This window comes from Anolis carolinensis, chromosome 3 (genome assembly GCF_035594765.1).
Source record: "Anolis carolinensis isolate JA03-04 chromosome 3, rAnoCar3.1.pri, whole genome shotgun sequence".
NCBI classification, from domain to species: domain Eukaryota; kingdom Metazoa; phylum Chordata; class Lepidosauria; order Squamata; family Dactyloidae; genus Anolis; species Anolis carolinensis.
The window spans coordinates 278,617,907-278,633,511 of NC_085843.1; the positions used below are offsets into that span (position 1 = coordinate 278,617,907).

Here is a 15,605-nt window from a genome sequence, read left to right on the forward strand (position 1 = left end):
CTCTTTATCACCTTGACAAGAGTGCTAGAAACCAACCACATATGCCTTCATATGAATATAGGACAAAGAAACCATGTAGACAAAAGGCAGTTATTCATGAGGAAGGACAATTTCACCTAGTACTGTTACTAGAATCAAATCATCTGCTGCCCATTGGACCACCTGGATCTATACGGCAAGTGTGATAAGCTTCTTTTAGAATGAGGCAAAATCACTTTCAGTGGTATCATTGGGCCCGTATTCCAGTGGTGGAAAGGTCCAAGTCAAAGCTTAAGATCAAAACTACTAGCATGTTCTACTGTAATGTTCTTAAGTCTTAGGAGAGTCATTTAAAAACAAGAGAAATCAAGACTTCAGGAGGACCACATTTCATCTTCAGGGCCTGTTTTCCACATCATGTGTGTAACATACTCAAAAGCAATGGTTCTCCAGAGTCTGAAGTAATGTCTTGCTTTGACCTGAGATCCTGCAAGATGTGGCTCTTCTGCACGTTGGGTCCTTTTCCAAGGAAAACCTGTGGCTTTCCAGTAAGCAATGGTACCTACACACACACACACATACTCTCTTCAGCCATTCTTTAGGGCAGACATGCAAGCTGGTATCAGGCCTTTTCAACCCATGGCCCTCCAGGTATTTTGGACTTCAGATCCCAGAATTCCTGATCACTGAACAAGCTGGCTAGGGCTTCTGGGAGTTGGAGACACAAATACCTGAAGGGCCGGAAGATGGAGGCCTGCTTTAGATGTTTCCCATTACAATTCCCAATAGCCCCAGAACAGTGTTTTTCAAGCTGTGCTCCTCCTAAGATTTCAGCTTCCAGAAATCCCAGCCAGCTTACCAGTAGTTGGGAATTGTGGGGGCTGAAGTCCAAAACATCTGGAGGAGCACTTAGAGATACCCTACCTATTGCTAAGTAGTCAAAGACTATGGGAAATGTATTCCCAAGCATTTGGAAGGCAGCACATTATGGACCCTTGCATTAGACGTGCCCCCTCAAGCCCTACCCCTCTCCATTTTGATTTCCTTCCATTTGTTTTAAAGCTCATGAGGAGCTGACCTGAAGGCCCAGTTTTGATGCCTCAGCCACATTAAGACACAATAAGAAATGCCCCCTCAGGACTGGTCTGCTTTTGCCTCTCCCACCAGATCCCCCTTGACTCCTTGTGGCACCAAACTGGGTCCCTTGTGCTCCAGGAAACCACCTCTCCCCCCATCCGGAGGCCAGGCGGAAGGAGCCCCATTGAGGAGTCCCTTTCTCCTTCACCGACCTGCCGTGACGAGTAGGGATTGCGACAGCAGCAACACGTCACCTTTATTTAGCAATGTTCTTTTTTTATTTCCAGTTTACGGTGAAAAGATGCTTTTGAATCTTCAATTAAATACTCCATAAAGAAAAAAAAGAGAAAAGAAAGAAAAAAAAGAAAAAATATTTACAAATTCACGTCACCGGTAATTGAATCCTCGTTTCATTTTTGTTTTGTGGCTTGTTTTGCTTTCCTTTGACTTAGACAAGCACAGCTCCTCCTTTCGCCATCCATGGCAGAGACGGGCGGAGGGCCGAGCAACCGTGGCCTCGCAGTGGGCCTGGAGGAGAGAGGGATACCGAGGGAGGCCGGGCCAAGGAACCAACACAGAACCGGTGCATGGGGCAGAGGGGACGGCCGGGGAAGGCAGGTGGGGAGTGGAGCACTTCTCCCCACTATCCATCCCTCCCGCCAACTACTCCTAAAGAAAGTAGATGCTTGCAATTACTTGTTTCCTTTCTCCCAAAACAACATCCATCCAGAGGTTTTGTGTTAATTCCAAGGCGGTGATTCAAGGGCGTGGGGTGTAGGTGCAGGAGTACGTGGGGCCAAGTTTGCAGAGAGCAAAGTCCTATCCTCTCAAACCTCAAAAGATTTAATAAGTCTATATTTATATTTTTATATATATATATTTATATATTTATATAATCTCTCTCTATAGTTCAGCAATAACTGGGAGGAAGGGCAGGGGGAGACTAGGCCGGGGAGTAGAGTCATTGGGCTCCTTCCCCCACGCACCACGCCCCCAAACATCACCGTCCCCTCCCCACACAGGCATGTTTCTGGTGCTTTGCCCCTGTGAGAACTGGGCCCCCGCTCAATTAAAATCATCCAGGTGCCCAGGGGCATTGGCCTGGGGGCGGGGAGGGCTGAGCGGAGTGCCCACAGCAACACCTACCTCCTTCAGCATCAATTTATTATCATCAAGACACAAACCGATACAGGCTGTTAAAACAAAAAAAAATCCCAACCGAAAAAAAAGAAAGAAAAGAAAAAAGGGGGAAAGAAAAAAGTCCTGGGGGAGGTATAGACAGCAGTACTCAGTCCTGTGTATCCTTCCCCATCCCACCCTGTACAGGAGTCCATGGCTCCAGGGAGGGATCAGAGCAGCCGGCAGGTTCAGTTCGCCCTCCCGTCCCCCAAGGGGGGTGCTCAGTTGTTGTCGGATTCGTCCTCGGCTTCGCGCAACCAAGTGTAAAAGGCTGTGACCGACTTGAGGGCGACACCCTTTCCTTGCTGCTCAGCGGGGTCTTTGCTCGATTCCCACTTGTAGAAGGCTTCCTCTTTAATCACATCCTCGTCGTACAAGGCATCAAAGAACATTCGGAGTAGATCTGGGAGTGGGAGAGACAGAGAAAGGAGATGCCATTGTTGGTATGAGCCTTCAAGTCAACTCAGACTTATGGCAAACCCTATCCTAGGACTTTCTTGGCAACATTTGTTCAGAGGAGGTTGGCACTGCCTTTGTTGCACTCCAGGCCAGGAAACACCTCTGAACTTAACCACCACACTCCAGTCCAAGATAAATCAGCAAAGCAGTTTATTAAATGTTATATCAAAAGCGTATCAGCAAAAATAGGAAAAAACGTCAAAGTCTATACACATGAAATAATCCATGATGTTCAAGGTACAAGAGTGATCCAAAATCCCAAGGCAACAGAACATCTAACACAGGAAACCAAAAGTATGCAGTTCCATACAAATTCCAGGAACAATAATTCGAACTTGAAAGCAAAAAACATGAACAAAGACAAGGAACTACAAGTCTCTTAGCAGGCTTGACTAACATCTGGTAAGCTGTTCCTCTATTACCAACGGCAACCAAACTGACTGGAAAAACCCCACGGCCTCTCTAATATACACATGAAATCATGCCTTTTCCCATGACTGCCTGATATGGGTCTCTTCTGTAACATGCACTGTGACCTTTGGAAATTACAAAAACTGTGTCTCCTATCAACCAGATCATTATCTTGCCTGGGATTTTTATCCTCTGAACTGGTTTTCCGAGAACGACTCCTTAGCACCTCTCTGGAATGTGACCTTCACTAATGGCTGGAGATACAGACTGATCATGTTGGGCTCGCAGGCTCAGAGTTCCCATGATCCACTTCCCCATTTACATTGGTATCAGCCACAAACATGGGCTGATGCACTACAACAGCCTTCTCCTTATCCTGAGAGAGTGCAATCTGTTCAAAGTTACTGTTGGCAGTGAAGAAGCATCAACACTTGTATATATAGCAATTTTAGGGTACTTTATTTTTTGTTTGAGAAGGGAGCAGCATGAGGCTTTTCTTCCTCAAGAGATCTTACAGACACATGAATCAGCATTAGGAATTCTCCTGTTATAGTCGGGTAGCATATATATTATCTCCAACAATGCAATAGATTTTGCAGATTCAATGCTAAGAGCAGTTTCATATGATCAAGGCAGGAGGTCGCCATGTCCAATGACTCTTCAGCCACAAGAATAAGCAAAGAACTGGCTCTGGGATCACAGGGTTATAACTGACCCATCTGCAGGGTACCAGTTTGGAAAAAATAAATCTAGTCAAAGTCTTCCAGCTCTATGAGATCTTATTGCAAAAAAGAGCAACCAAAACCATACAGCAGTAGGAACATGGCCATACTATTAAGCTTCAGGGATCCTTAGGACCCATCACAAGGCAGAGCAGCACCAAAAGTGGATATGGAGAGATACCAGTCTTCCAGTTATATACAAACCTATCTTTGTGATGAAACAAGATATTACAGTAGTGCTGCACTCTGTTTAAAAAGAGAACCACGCTCTATTTTTTGTGGGGCCCACAAAAAGGGATTGGGGAAGATATGCGTGTCCCACGTTTCTAAATTTATTTATTTATTTAATTTATATGCCGCTCTTCTCCCCCAGGGGGACCCAGAGCGGTCTTACATAATGGCAAGATTAATGCCACATATAATACAAAATATAGTAAAACAAACGATCGTAAAAACACACTTAAAAACCAGTATCATACCCCATTTAAAACAGTAAAACACCGTGTGACCATTACAACAGGGCCAGTAGCATTGGGCCAAAAGTCAGAGCCAGTCCGTATTCAATTTCACATTAATCCAATAAATGCATCAGATTATATCAACCGTATCTTAGGATGGGCCAAAAGCTTGGTCCCACATCCAGGTCTTCAGCTGCTTCCTAAAAGACATGAGTGAGGGGGCTCCCCTAATCTCCCTTGGCAAGGAGGGAAGGTCCCATCAGCCCCAGCATATGAGAGCTCTAATACTCACACATACAAATACCCATGTTTACATCTGAGCAGTCTCCTTGCCTTTATACTGCATCAAGCTTCTGCAGAAGAGACAGCTGGAGCTCTTCTGCATATTTGGGATGTGACTCCCTTTCTTGGGGAGGAACACTTACTGGCTGGTTGGTCCAGCTTCACCACAAGGGCCTGTAAAGCGTAGAGGGCCTGCAGCTCCTTATTTTCATCACTCAGGTATTTCTGTAACATCTTGGCTCGGCTTTTAATGACAGTACTGTCCATCCGGTAAGGATTCTCAACTGTAGTAGGAAGAGCAAGGGAAAGAGTGAGGGGTCAAACCACCCCAAAGCATTTCAGATGGAATCTCCTATTCCAACCTGTTTCCTTAACCCAAAAATATTCTTCTGCTTCTATTCCTCAACATTATTCTAAGCAGACATTTCAAAGTGATCCATTAAGCAGTATCTAGCACCCCACTTACACTGCCTCAGCAGATGGCCTTGGTGGCGATTCTTTTACATTGCAAACGCATGTAGTATATAAGCAAGCCTGCTATACACAGCTTCTACTGGTGAAAACCTGGGGTTAAAAACCCACTTCCATCATGAAGCTCATTTTGTGAGCTTGAGATGGGCCAGTTAATTCCGTATATTGTTGTTAACTACTGTCAAATCGACCCTGATTTATATGGTGACCCTAAGAACAAGACCTCCAAGACATCCTATGATCCATAGCCCTACTCAGGTCTTGCAGACTCAGGGCATTTGTGGCTTCCTTGAGTGAGCCCATCCATTTGGGATGCAGTCTTCCTGTTTTCTTACTACTTTCTCTCTCAGGTTTTCCCCTCTGGCTCTCACTGTGATAAGATCGATAAGCAGTAGCAATATTTTTGATTGTCATGGAATATCCCTACTGCGTCCCAGGATAAAACGAGGCAGGGGGTGTCAAAGGCTTGAGCTGAGGTGTGCCAAGAAGCACCACACTGCTTTGCTTTTTTAGGCCCACAAGCCCAATTCAAATACAAGCTCAGTATTTGCATGGAACACAGCACTGGCCTTTTAATGCAGCATTTGGACCAGAGGGGGAAGTCAAGGAAACAAATTAGCACACAGAGCACTTAAAGCCAGGCTGTAATGACTCACAACACATAAAACTGAACACTGCTCATCATCCATGGCTGGCCAGTTACTGACATCCCCGCCACTCTCTGTCCATCATTTTACAGTCCAAGGGAAGCAGCACAATTCATAGTGGCAGTGATAAAGACACTCAACCTGTTTGGAGAAGGATGCTTCACAGGTAGAGAGCAGGGAAGGGCAAATTGTAAGCTTCCAGACATGCTGTGACTGTAAGGGGTTCCAGCCACCCCCACAGCTCTGTTCAAACTAACAAGTAAACAACATTATAAATGCTTACAGACAACTGCTGAATGGCACACCGACGTCATCAGGGCCCTGACAAACGTATTGGATGAGACTTGTTGTTCACTCAAGTTTGCCTGTTAGGAGAAAAAAAAAATTCAAAATCGATTATCACAAATTTATGTTCTAGCTGGTTTGGTAAGCGTCTGGGGACCTTCTTAAAGAAAGAGAAAGTATTTCACCAACAGTTTACCATTTCCTCTTTCACCTGATGCCCGAGTCAAGCTATTTCTTCTACCTGCTAGCAAGGATGGCTTTGCAGTCTGGTAGGTAAACCCTGACTCCCACAACAATGCTTACTTATCAGCTAAGAGGAGGAAATGGACGTGGAGGAGGTATACATTTCTCCAGACAAAAGCTAGATGTGTAGGGCAGGGCTTTTTCAGAATATTAAAGGCTGTGCTCCATCCAGCAACATCTTAAGAGATCAGCCCCGAACCACTGGTACTACCTATTGCCCTGAAACTCTTCTTACTCTAGGAAAAAGCAACACTGTCAACCTAACTTCCCAGGAAGCAAAGGATCAAGCAATTGTGCCTAGAGAACGCGCCCTTTGTTGAATGATCTCTAAGGCAGAATAGTTTCAGACCAATGGGCAGGGAATGAATGCAAAAGGCTCTGATTTATCTGTGCAGAAGGATGCACATCTGAAATGCCGCTTAGACTGCCACTCTTTTCCATGCCTCCCAGCTTCTCCCCTGCATTGTCTTGAACAAGACAGCCTGCCAACCCTGAAAACCCTCACCTCTATCCAGTCAAATATTCTTTGGTTATCTGCATTCTCTTTCAATACTTTGTCTAGCTGCTTGCACAGCTCTTCTGAGGTGAGCTCCTTGCGGCTGGGTGCATCTGAACTGTCACCCATTGTGTATTCCACTTTCTGGAAAATGAGGACAAAAAGAAAAGAGAGCTTAGTAAGAGCAAGTGGCTATAGCAAACAAAGGACATTCATCACATCCAAACACAATTTTTACTTTGAGGAGACACCAGAGGCTGCACAGCTGTCAAATCCACACCTACTAAGGTGTCAGATGCCGCTCCCAACCTTTTCAAACAATTTGTGTGTTGCTTACCTGTTCTGTGACGAACTTATTGATGTCCTGGTCCTCCGGCAAAAACTCTTTCCAGCTCAGGCCTCCTTCTCTCCACAACGTCCCTGCCTTTTTGTGGCTCTGCAAGGAATAGGGTCAACGTTATACAAGGCTATACAAACGTTATACAAAACCAACTCTATTTTTCAACTCTATGTGGTACTCACTGGCTGAAGGAGAGCTCTAGAAACTTTTCAAAAAAGATCAAGGAAACCACATTGGCTAACGTAATTAAAGTATTTTAATTACTAGCCAACCAAAACATGCTTCCCCAGAATCAATGAAATGGGGCATGAAGCACTCTGCAGCTGCTCTCTGCTAAACTTTATATCAGATTTGCTTTTAGAAGAACTACTTACCATTCCTTTGCAAAGTAAGGCCAGGATCTCCAGCAGCAGAGTTGTGGCCTTGCCAATGGGGACCAAGGGTTTGGCAATCTCTCTGAAAAGAAAGAAGCACAGGGGACAGGTCATGCACCAGAACCAAGGCAGAGGCTCAAGTAATGCAAGCAACGAAGGTGCAGGATACTGGCTCACCTGAAGAGCTCCTCCATGGGGATACCGTCTTCTTTCAAAATGGGAGTTATGATTTCTGCCAGGTACAGCCATATATGGGGAATATCAATCTCCATGTCCTCACCAATCTCAAGGATCTCATGCAGCCTATGTGTAGAAAGGGAGGGCATGTTTGTGTCTTGGAAATGGGGTGACAGCGCCAGCTCAAGGATTCCTGGGTACACCACCCAAGCTGCTTTTTTTGAGCCCTCTTACCCTTTGTAGTACTGTTCCTTGGAGAGGTTGCCTCCCTTAACCAAGTGATACAGCAGTAGTCCCATGTGCTCACGCGCAATGGTGCTTCGCTCTAGTGTGGATTCGATGCCATTCCGCACAAAGATGTAGAGCTGTGAAGAGCAGTTCAGCTCCTGCACGCACTGCAGGGCCTCCTGCAAACAGAAAGCAGACAAGGAGAGAAATCAGCACAAACACTGTCATGGCTGCCACCCCAAAACTTGACTGACCATCGCTACTGAAGGATTGCAAACATACAATGGGCCAAAAGCAGAGGTATGGAGATTCCCAACGTGCGCACTTCTCTCCAAAACAATTGCCAGGAAAAACATCTTTGGGTATTTAGTACTAACTGTAGTATTTCAATGTCTGCACAGGGATAGAAGGGGTCATGTGTGGAAGGAAGAAGGACGCACAGACACCGAAACTATGTCATTATTACTGGCAAATTTTTAATCAAGCCAAGATGTTCAAAATCGATACAGGAGAAGAAAATAGGTCTCATAGTGCAGACATAGCATATGAATCGAAGGGAAGTTACCTTCCTTTTACGAGTTGAAATTTTATCAGCTGTCTTTTATTGCCCTTTTATTGCAACATAAGACCCTATGAGGCGACTCTAACACCATCTCTTTTCTTCTCCTGTGTGATTTTTAATATTTATTCCTGATGAAGAAGCCAGTGAAGCTTTAAAAGCCTGTATGATGTATTTTCTTCATTTTGGTTGAGCAATCACAGAATTGTTCTTTTGCACATTTTGGATTTTGTAATATTTTGTCTCACAGGCAAAACCCTTGAATATGTTTTTGGTAAACTCTGCAGAGGAGCAATATTCTGAACGTAAGTCTCCTGGATACAACTCCCTGTTCTATCTGCTATACCACACTGACTCCCCACCTAAAGACCATCTGGTTTAATCTGCCTAGCTGGCAAACTGAGCCAGCTCCCCCTTTATTTAAATCAACTGGAAGATGGAAGGCAAATTCTAAAACAGGAGGATTAATATTCAAGACCACAGGTTTCTTCCCTCAACCTTGGTTTAATGGAGATAGGCATGCATATACTTTAAAGATGAAGAAAAAAGGAGAATGATCTCCATATGGTTGTAGATGGACTGAATGTATTCTTCATTATTTTAAAAGTCCTATGTATTATGACCAACGCACAAGTAGATTGGCCTTCATCAGGAACATTAATCAGATCACGGATAGAAATTTCAGAAACTCCATTCATTATAAAGCCTTGCAGTTGTCTTCTTTTATTAGTATCAGTCCGGTTAATGGAGAACATGTATACGAATTTCTGAATTTTCTGCTGGTGATCTAATTAATGCTCATGAAGAAGGCCAATTTACTTGAAGAAAGCTATCGGGCTTTGAAAAGAATATATTCAGTCCATCTACAAGCTTATGGAGATCATTCTTTTTTTGTACAGGACTATAAAAGAAGAGTCATATCTCTAAGGTCTTGCAGCAAGCTGGGCAGGAATTTTCACTGTCTCAGTACAACATGCAGATCTTCCTCTCAACAAGCTTCTCATTACTCCCACCCCATTGTTTCCACAGAAAGTGAGCATGTCAGCCTGGCAATAATGGCAAAAAGTTAGATGCAGTACAACGCCCTTTTTTCTGGGACAGTTTCAACATACCACCACAGCTGCCCTCTGGTACAAACCTTCATGTCATTGATATGCAGGTACTCCTCAATAATGGCCTTGGCTTTTTTCTCCAGCTCTTCCTCAGACAAAGCCGGCTTGGCAGGAGGTTCGGGGGCCACTGGCTCACGCTTTGCTGAGAAAGGAGAGAGCAAGGTGGTGAGGTCAGGGTTGCCCCTGGTCTCTGAAGGGAAGGGGGCAATTGGAGACTCACCCCAGCACCCCTTTCCCACCACTCACCAGGCTCCCTGCTTCGGTCCCGCTCTTCCGTCATGCTGGCCACTTTGCGCACGGTCTCAAGGACGCCTTGCCTTTCACGCTCCCGACTCCTGTCGTCCATCTCCTTGCTAAAGCTACGCTTTGTGATAGGGGTCCTGTTTCTGTCGGACCGGTCTGGCCTCTCGGAGCGCTCTAGACGCTCCCCTCTCTCTGGCCGGTCTCGCTCTGAGCGGTCTCCTCGCTCGCCGCCCTTCTCAGAACGGTCACGACTGCTGCTGCTTCTGTAGGGAGATCCAGAAAGCTAGTGCCTCCAGTCCTGATATAGTTTTCTATAGTGTCTGCTAAGTCATCGTACAGACATTTTCTAAAGGCTTTAACATATTCACAATCTTGTCCCCTAGCCATTTTACACTCAACCAATTATCCACACCAATTTCATCTGTTTGAGGAATTTTACAACTCTAACCAGTTTCTGTGTAAAATAAGCATTCAAAGGTTAAACAAGCCTCAACTGCATTAATCTGCATTAATCAGATGTAAGCCTGTATCTCCTAGCCTTACCAAAACAGTCGTTAAGGGTAGTACATCATGGTTCATTGGGAACATTTTAGAACTGCTTGAGCACAGTTGCTTTATCTTTCTTCTGCTGAAAGCATGCCCAAACAATGCAATTGCTTGGCTCTAATTTAGTCCTAGTCGTCACTTCTGACACTCGCTCAAAGGTTTACATCTTATCTTCAGTATATTTCAGTCTACTGCACACCCCCACTTTGGTCTGCATCTATCAGTTGCCGGGTATCTCTACTGCATTAATTTGCAGACTAACTTGAGATCATTTTTACAGTTTGTGTTTTACATTCTTGAAAGGAATTTCTACCATTTCCCCGCTTTAAACAAATATTTTTCTTTCTTTTATTACAACTCAGAAAATGGGCAAATATTGTGATGAGTCCTAGGGTCTATGCTCTACCATCTATAGGTTCTGCCAGGTAATATGTCCCTATTTAATAACATATGGTTATCTTAATAACATATGCACATGCTGAGAAATTGTCCACTAAAATTTGTTTGGCCTATAACACCACCCATAAGTAGGAATTTCAGAAAGGTGTCATTTATGCCCTTCAAACTTCGTGATTTCAGCCTACAGAGATCTTGTTCAGCATGAAAATGAAATAAAGTTATGAAATTCCTCTTTAATTGACTAAAGGGATGTCCCCAGACTGTATGCAGTGAAAATAGCGTACAGGGATACATATGGGGGTGGAGTTTCAAGATCTTTTTCCGAGCAGAAATGAAAACACCATTTGTCAGAATGGGAAGAAAGTGAATTGGGTGACATGGTTTGGTACTAATTAACAAAGAAGAGAAAATAAGAGGGTTGATGGAGTTTCTGTTTCAAACTAAGAGTTTGCATGGGAGTGCTTCTTTTCTTGACTATCAGCAATTTAGAGCTTCACAGTGCATTTCATCTTGATAAAGAATTATGTTGAAGCTCAATTTTGTTTCACAAATACAACCTCTCCCGTCAGAGAAATAGGCTCCAATGCATTCAACAGTAAACCCCAGCCATCTATGCATAGGACTGTAGTCATGTTGATCCTAATAAATGATCATTATGCTATATACTATTTCTCTTTGGTGGGGACAGTAGACAAAAAAGGGAGTCACAGAGCTTTTACTGCAAGGGGAGACTGGGAAGGAGACTGACCTTTGCACTACACGGCGCACGTCCTGGCTCTCGACTGGAGCCGACTGTTGTAAGGCTGAGAAACGATTCAAGGTACTTGTGGCTGGTCGGTTGGAGTCAGATGCTAGGAAAAGGAAGTAGGGAGGGTTAGAAGACCATGGTTCTGCATGAAGGCAGACCCACTTTACAAACTCCTTGCTCCAATCAGCTGCCTTACCTGGTTCAGCTGGCTTGGCACCTGAACCACCGCTGCTGCCTTTCCCCCAGCTCAGTCGTCCACCAGGCGCAAAGAGCTGGTTAGTGGTGTCGATTGAGCCAGGCTGTGGGAGTGAGCGGAGAGAATGGAGTCATTTATTGATGAGAGAAAACAGACCCTAGACTTCCTTACTTAACAACAGCAATATCTCCCCTCATAAGAATTCGAGCCTTAATAACATCGTTTTGAGCTCCTGAAAATGGTGTGTAGCACTTCTGAAGCCCTGAGGAGGAAAACATCATTAATGTATTTTGCTGGCTTTTGTTTACTTCCTGTTTTGAAAAATTGAGGGCTTTAAAAAGAGAAGCCTCTCCTGCACCTAGGCATGGAAAAATGGCCAAGGATGTTTTATCTGAGACTTTGAGCAACTATAGGCAATATACACATAGATACAAAAATTATTCCATCAAAAACTGCAGAGTGTTCTGAGTGAGGCATCATATGAGAGATCAATAAAGCAAAAAGGGTTCACACAGGGTTTCAACAGCCAGGATATGAGGATAAATATTCAACATGCCATCTCTTAACTTAAAACATTTTTATATATTAAAGAGGAAACTACTTCCATCACTTTTAAAGTATTACATTTTAAAAGCTAAGCCAGACAGGCTTATATCTCTCCCTACTTCCAATGACACCCAATATTCACAAGAGAAATGAAGCTTGTTGGCACAGTATTAGTTAACATCAATACAACCGCATTCAAGGACACAGACATAAAAGCTTGCAAATCCAGCCTCCTGCTGACTCAGGCAGCCTTGTGTCAACTTGGTTTTTGAAACTCTGTGCTGTTGCTACAATCCTCATATGCAATAGAACAAAGGAGGGAAAGTTCCCCTACCAATACTATTCTTGTAGTCTCCCATTTAGATTATCCCCACTCTCCAAAATAAAGCCCTCTTTGCAATGCTCCCCAGGGCTGTATAAATCAATTTTACCAAATGGGGGAATGAGGGTCATTTTAGGCCAGGAGAGGTCTTTTTCCCAGAAGAAGTAACATAAAAGTTGAATTCTGGGTCACTTCCTATTGGGAAAATAACTCTCCTCAACCTGTATTAGCCCAGAGAGGGCCAGAAACTGCAAAACTGGGCATTACGTCCCATAGGGGTGCATTGGGGGCAGAAAATAAAATGGGGAGACTCCAATATTAAAAATGCTGAAGTGGAGTTCTGATGGTAATTTTGGGCAGTCAAGTCAATGAAAGTTAATAATGGGATCCCCAGCAGAATGCAGGTTACCTGAAAAGTGGCAATACCCTCAAATCTCTCAATCCAAGATAGGATCAGGAAACCATTACTGTTTTGTATCACCCTCTAAAGCCCCCTTGAGTGGGAGGCAATAAAGCACGTACGTAAATCTATAACAACTGAAGACTCTTGCTAAAGAATTTCCCTCCTTCCTTTCACTGGCACTTGGCGGCTTACCTTGGTGATCTTGCTTAACCTGCTGGTGTCAATCGGTCTGTTGCCTTTGCTAATGGGAACGGTGTTCCAGCCATCATCCGAAACTACGTTCCCTCGCCCACCTGTAGACATAGCAGCCAAGTTAAGACCCCTCTCTGCCAATGGCCCAAGACAACAATCTATTCATGTACATTCACTGATTGATGCATACATGGGGCAGAGGAAAGAGTTGCTCAGGGAGACAGTCTGATGTGAAAATCCCACTGTTCAAGGGTAGCTTAAGAAAGCAGAAACATCTGTGAGATCAGGCATGGGAAAACTTCGGCCCTCCAGGCTTTGTGGATTTCAACTCCCAGAAATCCCAGTTAACTTACTGGCTGTAAGGAAATGTGGGAGGTGAAATCGAAAACACCCGGAAGGCCGAAGTTTACCCATATCTGTGCTACATCCAACCCCACTGGTCTCCTTTGATCCAGCATCCTGTTTCTCAAACTGGTATATTAGATGCCTCTTTGGGAACCCCATAGGAAGAGATGGGAAGAAATTACTCTCTCAACCCTTAGCAACTTTACTCAGCAGCATATTCACTCTGAACACAAGTTCTCTTTAGCCACAATGGTTAAATGCAATCTTATCCTCCATGGATTTATCTCCTTTTAGTGGGACCAAACAGTGGCCACTAACAAACTTGTGGAAACAAAGTCCATGTGACAGCTTCCCCTCCTCCCTCCATTTCACACACCCTCCCAGCTACAATTAAAACTGCCTTCCTTTTTCCAAATGCTTCAAGCAGTTGGGTCCTGCAAGGCAATACCAAATCCAGAAAGAGAGAACTATGCATCCCTCTAGCTTCCCACGTACCTATAGACGGTGGGCCCGGAGGCCCTCTCCTCTTATCCGACTTGGACATCAACTGTTGCACTTTAATGTGCTCACGGTGCTCCTCCATCTCAGCTTCCTTGTGAATCTGGTCAATGGTCTTGGGGCCTTGGTCTCCTCTCCTTGGCACCCAGCTATTCTGCAAGAGGCATAGAGGAAAGCAGGGAGAAAGGTTACAGCACCGAGAATGCACCACTTTATGGAACCAAGAAACAAATAGACTGATGGGAATCAAAACCCATGTTGCTCTGTGATGGCACTAATTTCCATTGGACCCCTTTCTTTCAGAATTAGCTTCACCAGGGGTCATTCCAATTGGCATACATTGTCTACTTTTGTCCACTATCATTATTGTGCTTTGTATACAAGATAACAAGCCTTTCTGACTGCAGACCATCTATTCTGTATCTCTTAACAGAGCTTAGTAGGACCTTAAGTGCAGGAATAGTAATAATGGACAGTGGCGTGGCATGGGGCTGTATAGTAACATTCTTGACCCATTATTAGTTCAAAAGCAATGTGGTACTTCTGGGATGGAGGAAGACAACACGAAAAAGCTCCAGATACAAGAGTGACCAGGAGGAGACGGCACACACCCCTGAACACCACAATCTCCTATGCAGTGACTATGGAAGCAGCAGCCTTAGGTACAGAAAGGGTAAACATTGGGAGCCTCCCTGCATTAAATTCAGCTGCGGGTAGTACTATCAGACCACACAAGCCAAGGGCAACAGCAAACTTGTAGTTCAAGGGGCTATAGGGAGAGTGGGGCTCGTGCTGCCCCCAGTCCCATTCCAATCATTCTGAGGAGGGAACAGCAGGCCTCCCTTCAGGCCCAGAGGCCACAGGGCATTCGAACAGTCTGAAACTTACCCGTCTGAGGTCAATCACATCCTGAAGCATGAAGCGGATACGTGAAGATGTTTTCTTCTCCTTAATTATCTTCTCCATCTGGTTGAAGTACTGATCCATTCGAGGCTGGAGTACAGGGAGGAAAGGGAAAAGTGTGAATCACCGGAAAAAGCACTAAAATTTCAAGCACGACAGTTTGAGGAGGGTCATAATGTGTGGGAACAACCAAGACAAGTTCCTTAAGAATATTCCCATGAAAGATTCATGTAGGGAAAGAGAGTGGCCACTGTGCAAGTCTACTGTAGAAAGATCTTCCTTGGAGTAAATTGGATTCACATGTGTGTGTCCCTATATATTTGGATTCCCAATCTGGCACAATGGCCAGGGAAAGAAACAGCTGTGAAAACTAGTACAACTCATGGGTTATCAGCTTGTCATCCCTATTCTGGCTGCTCCTGAAATAAGGACCATAAAGCTAGTTCCCAAAAGGAGAGGCTGAGGAAGGACAGTAAGAGACAACAGGGGACAAAAAGCAACTGGTTCTGGACACTGAGCTCTGGGCCAAACTCGAAGGCTGAGATCCTACATCTGGGCTAACTGCACTATTTTGTTTTATTGAATGTGTGTTGGCACAACTGAAGTAAGATGCCAACTGCACAACCAAAATGCACATCCACTTTAGGTGCATTCATGTGTAATATGAATCTGTACATACAACGTGCCTCACATGAACAACTCCAATTGACTTGATATGGATGTTCTATCTGTTTCCACAGGAAAACTTCCACATGTGGAAGGAAC

The 15,605-nt window shown here is 44.4% G+C and overlaps 1 protein-coding gene across 14 annotated transcripts in view; it reads right to left on the bottom strand.

Annotated features, from left to right (window-relative positions):
* Positions 1-2,203: 2,203 nt before the first annotated feature.
* The window catches only part of eif4g1 (eukaryotic translation initiation factor 4 gamma 1), an 89,175-nt gene continuing 75,773 nt past the window's right edge, over positions 2,204-15,605 (bottom strand). For all 14 annotated transcript variants that reach the window (XM_008116226.3, XM_008116228.3, XM_016995679.2 and 11 more), the window contains 15 exons: positions 14,826-14,930; positions 13,935-14,091; positions 13,095-13,195; positions 11,632-11,734; positions 11,436-11,538; positions 9,746-10,005; positions 9,526-9,641; positions 7,835-8,007; positions 7,601-7,726; positions 7,424-7,505; positions 7,047-7,145; positions 6,719-6,853; positions 5,969-6,050; positions 4,711-4,851; positions 2,204-2,638 (listed from right to left, as the gene is read on the bottom strand). In XM_008116226.3, coding sequence (XP_008114433.1) covers positions 2,457-2,638; positions 4,711-4,851; positions 5,969-6,050; positions 6,719-6,853; positions 7,047-7,145; positions 7,424-7,505; positions 7,601-7,726; positions 7,835-8,007; positions 9,526-9,641; positions 9,746-10,005; positions 11,436-11,538; positions 11,632-11,734; positions 13,095-13,195; positions 13,935-14,091; positions 14,826-14,930 — 1,965 coding nt within the window. In that variant the 3' untranslated portion in view covers positions 2,204-2,456. The remainder of the gene's footprint in view (positions 2,639-4,710; positions 4,852-5,968; positions 6,051-6,718; positions 6,854-7,046; positions 7,146-7,423; positions 7,506-7,600; positions 7,727-7,834; positions 8,008-9,525; positions 9,642-9,745; positions 10,006-11,435; positions 11,539-11,631; positions 11,735-13,094; positions 13,196-13,934; positions 14,092-14,825; positions 14,931-15,605) is intronic.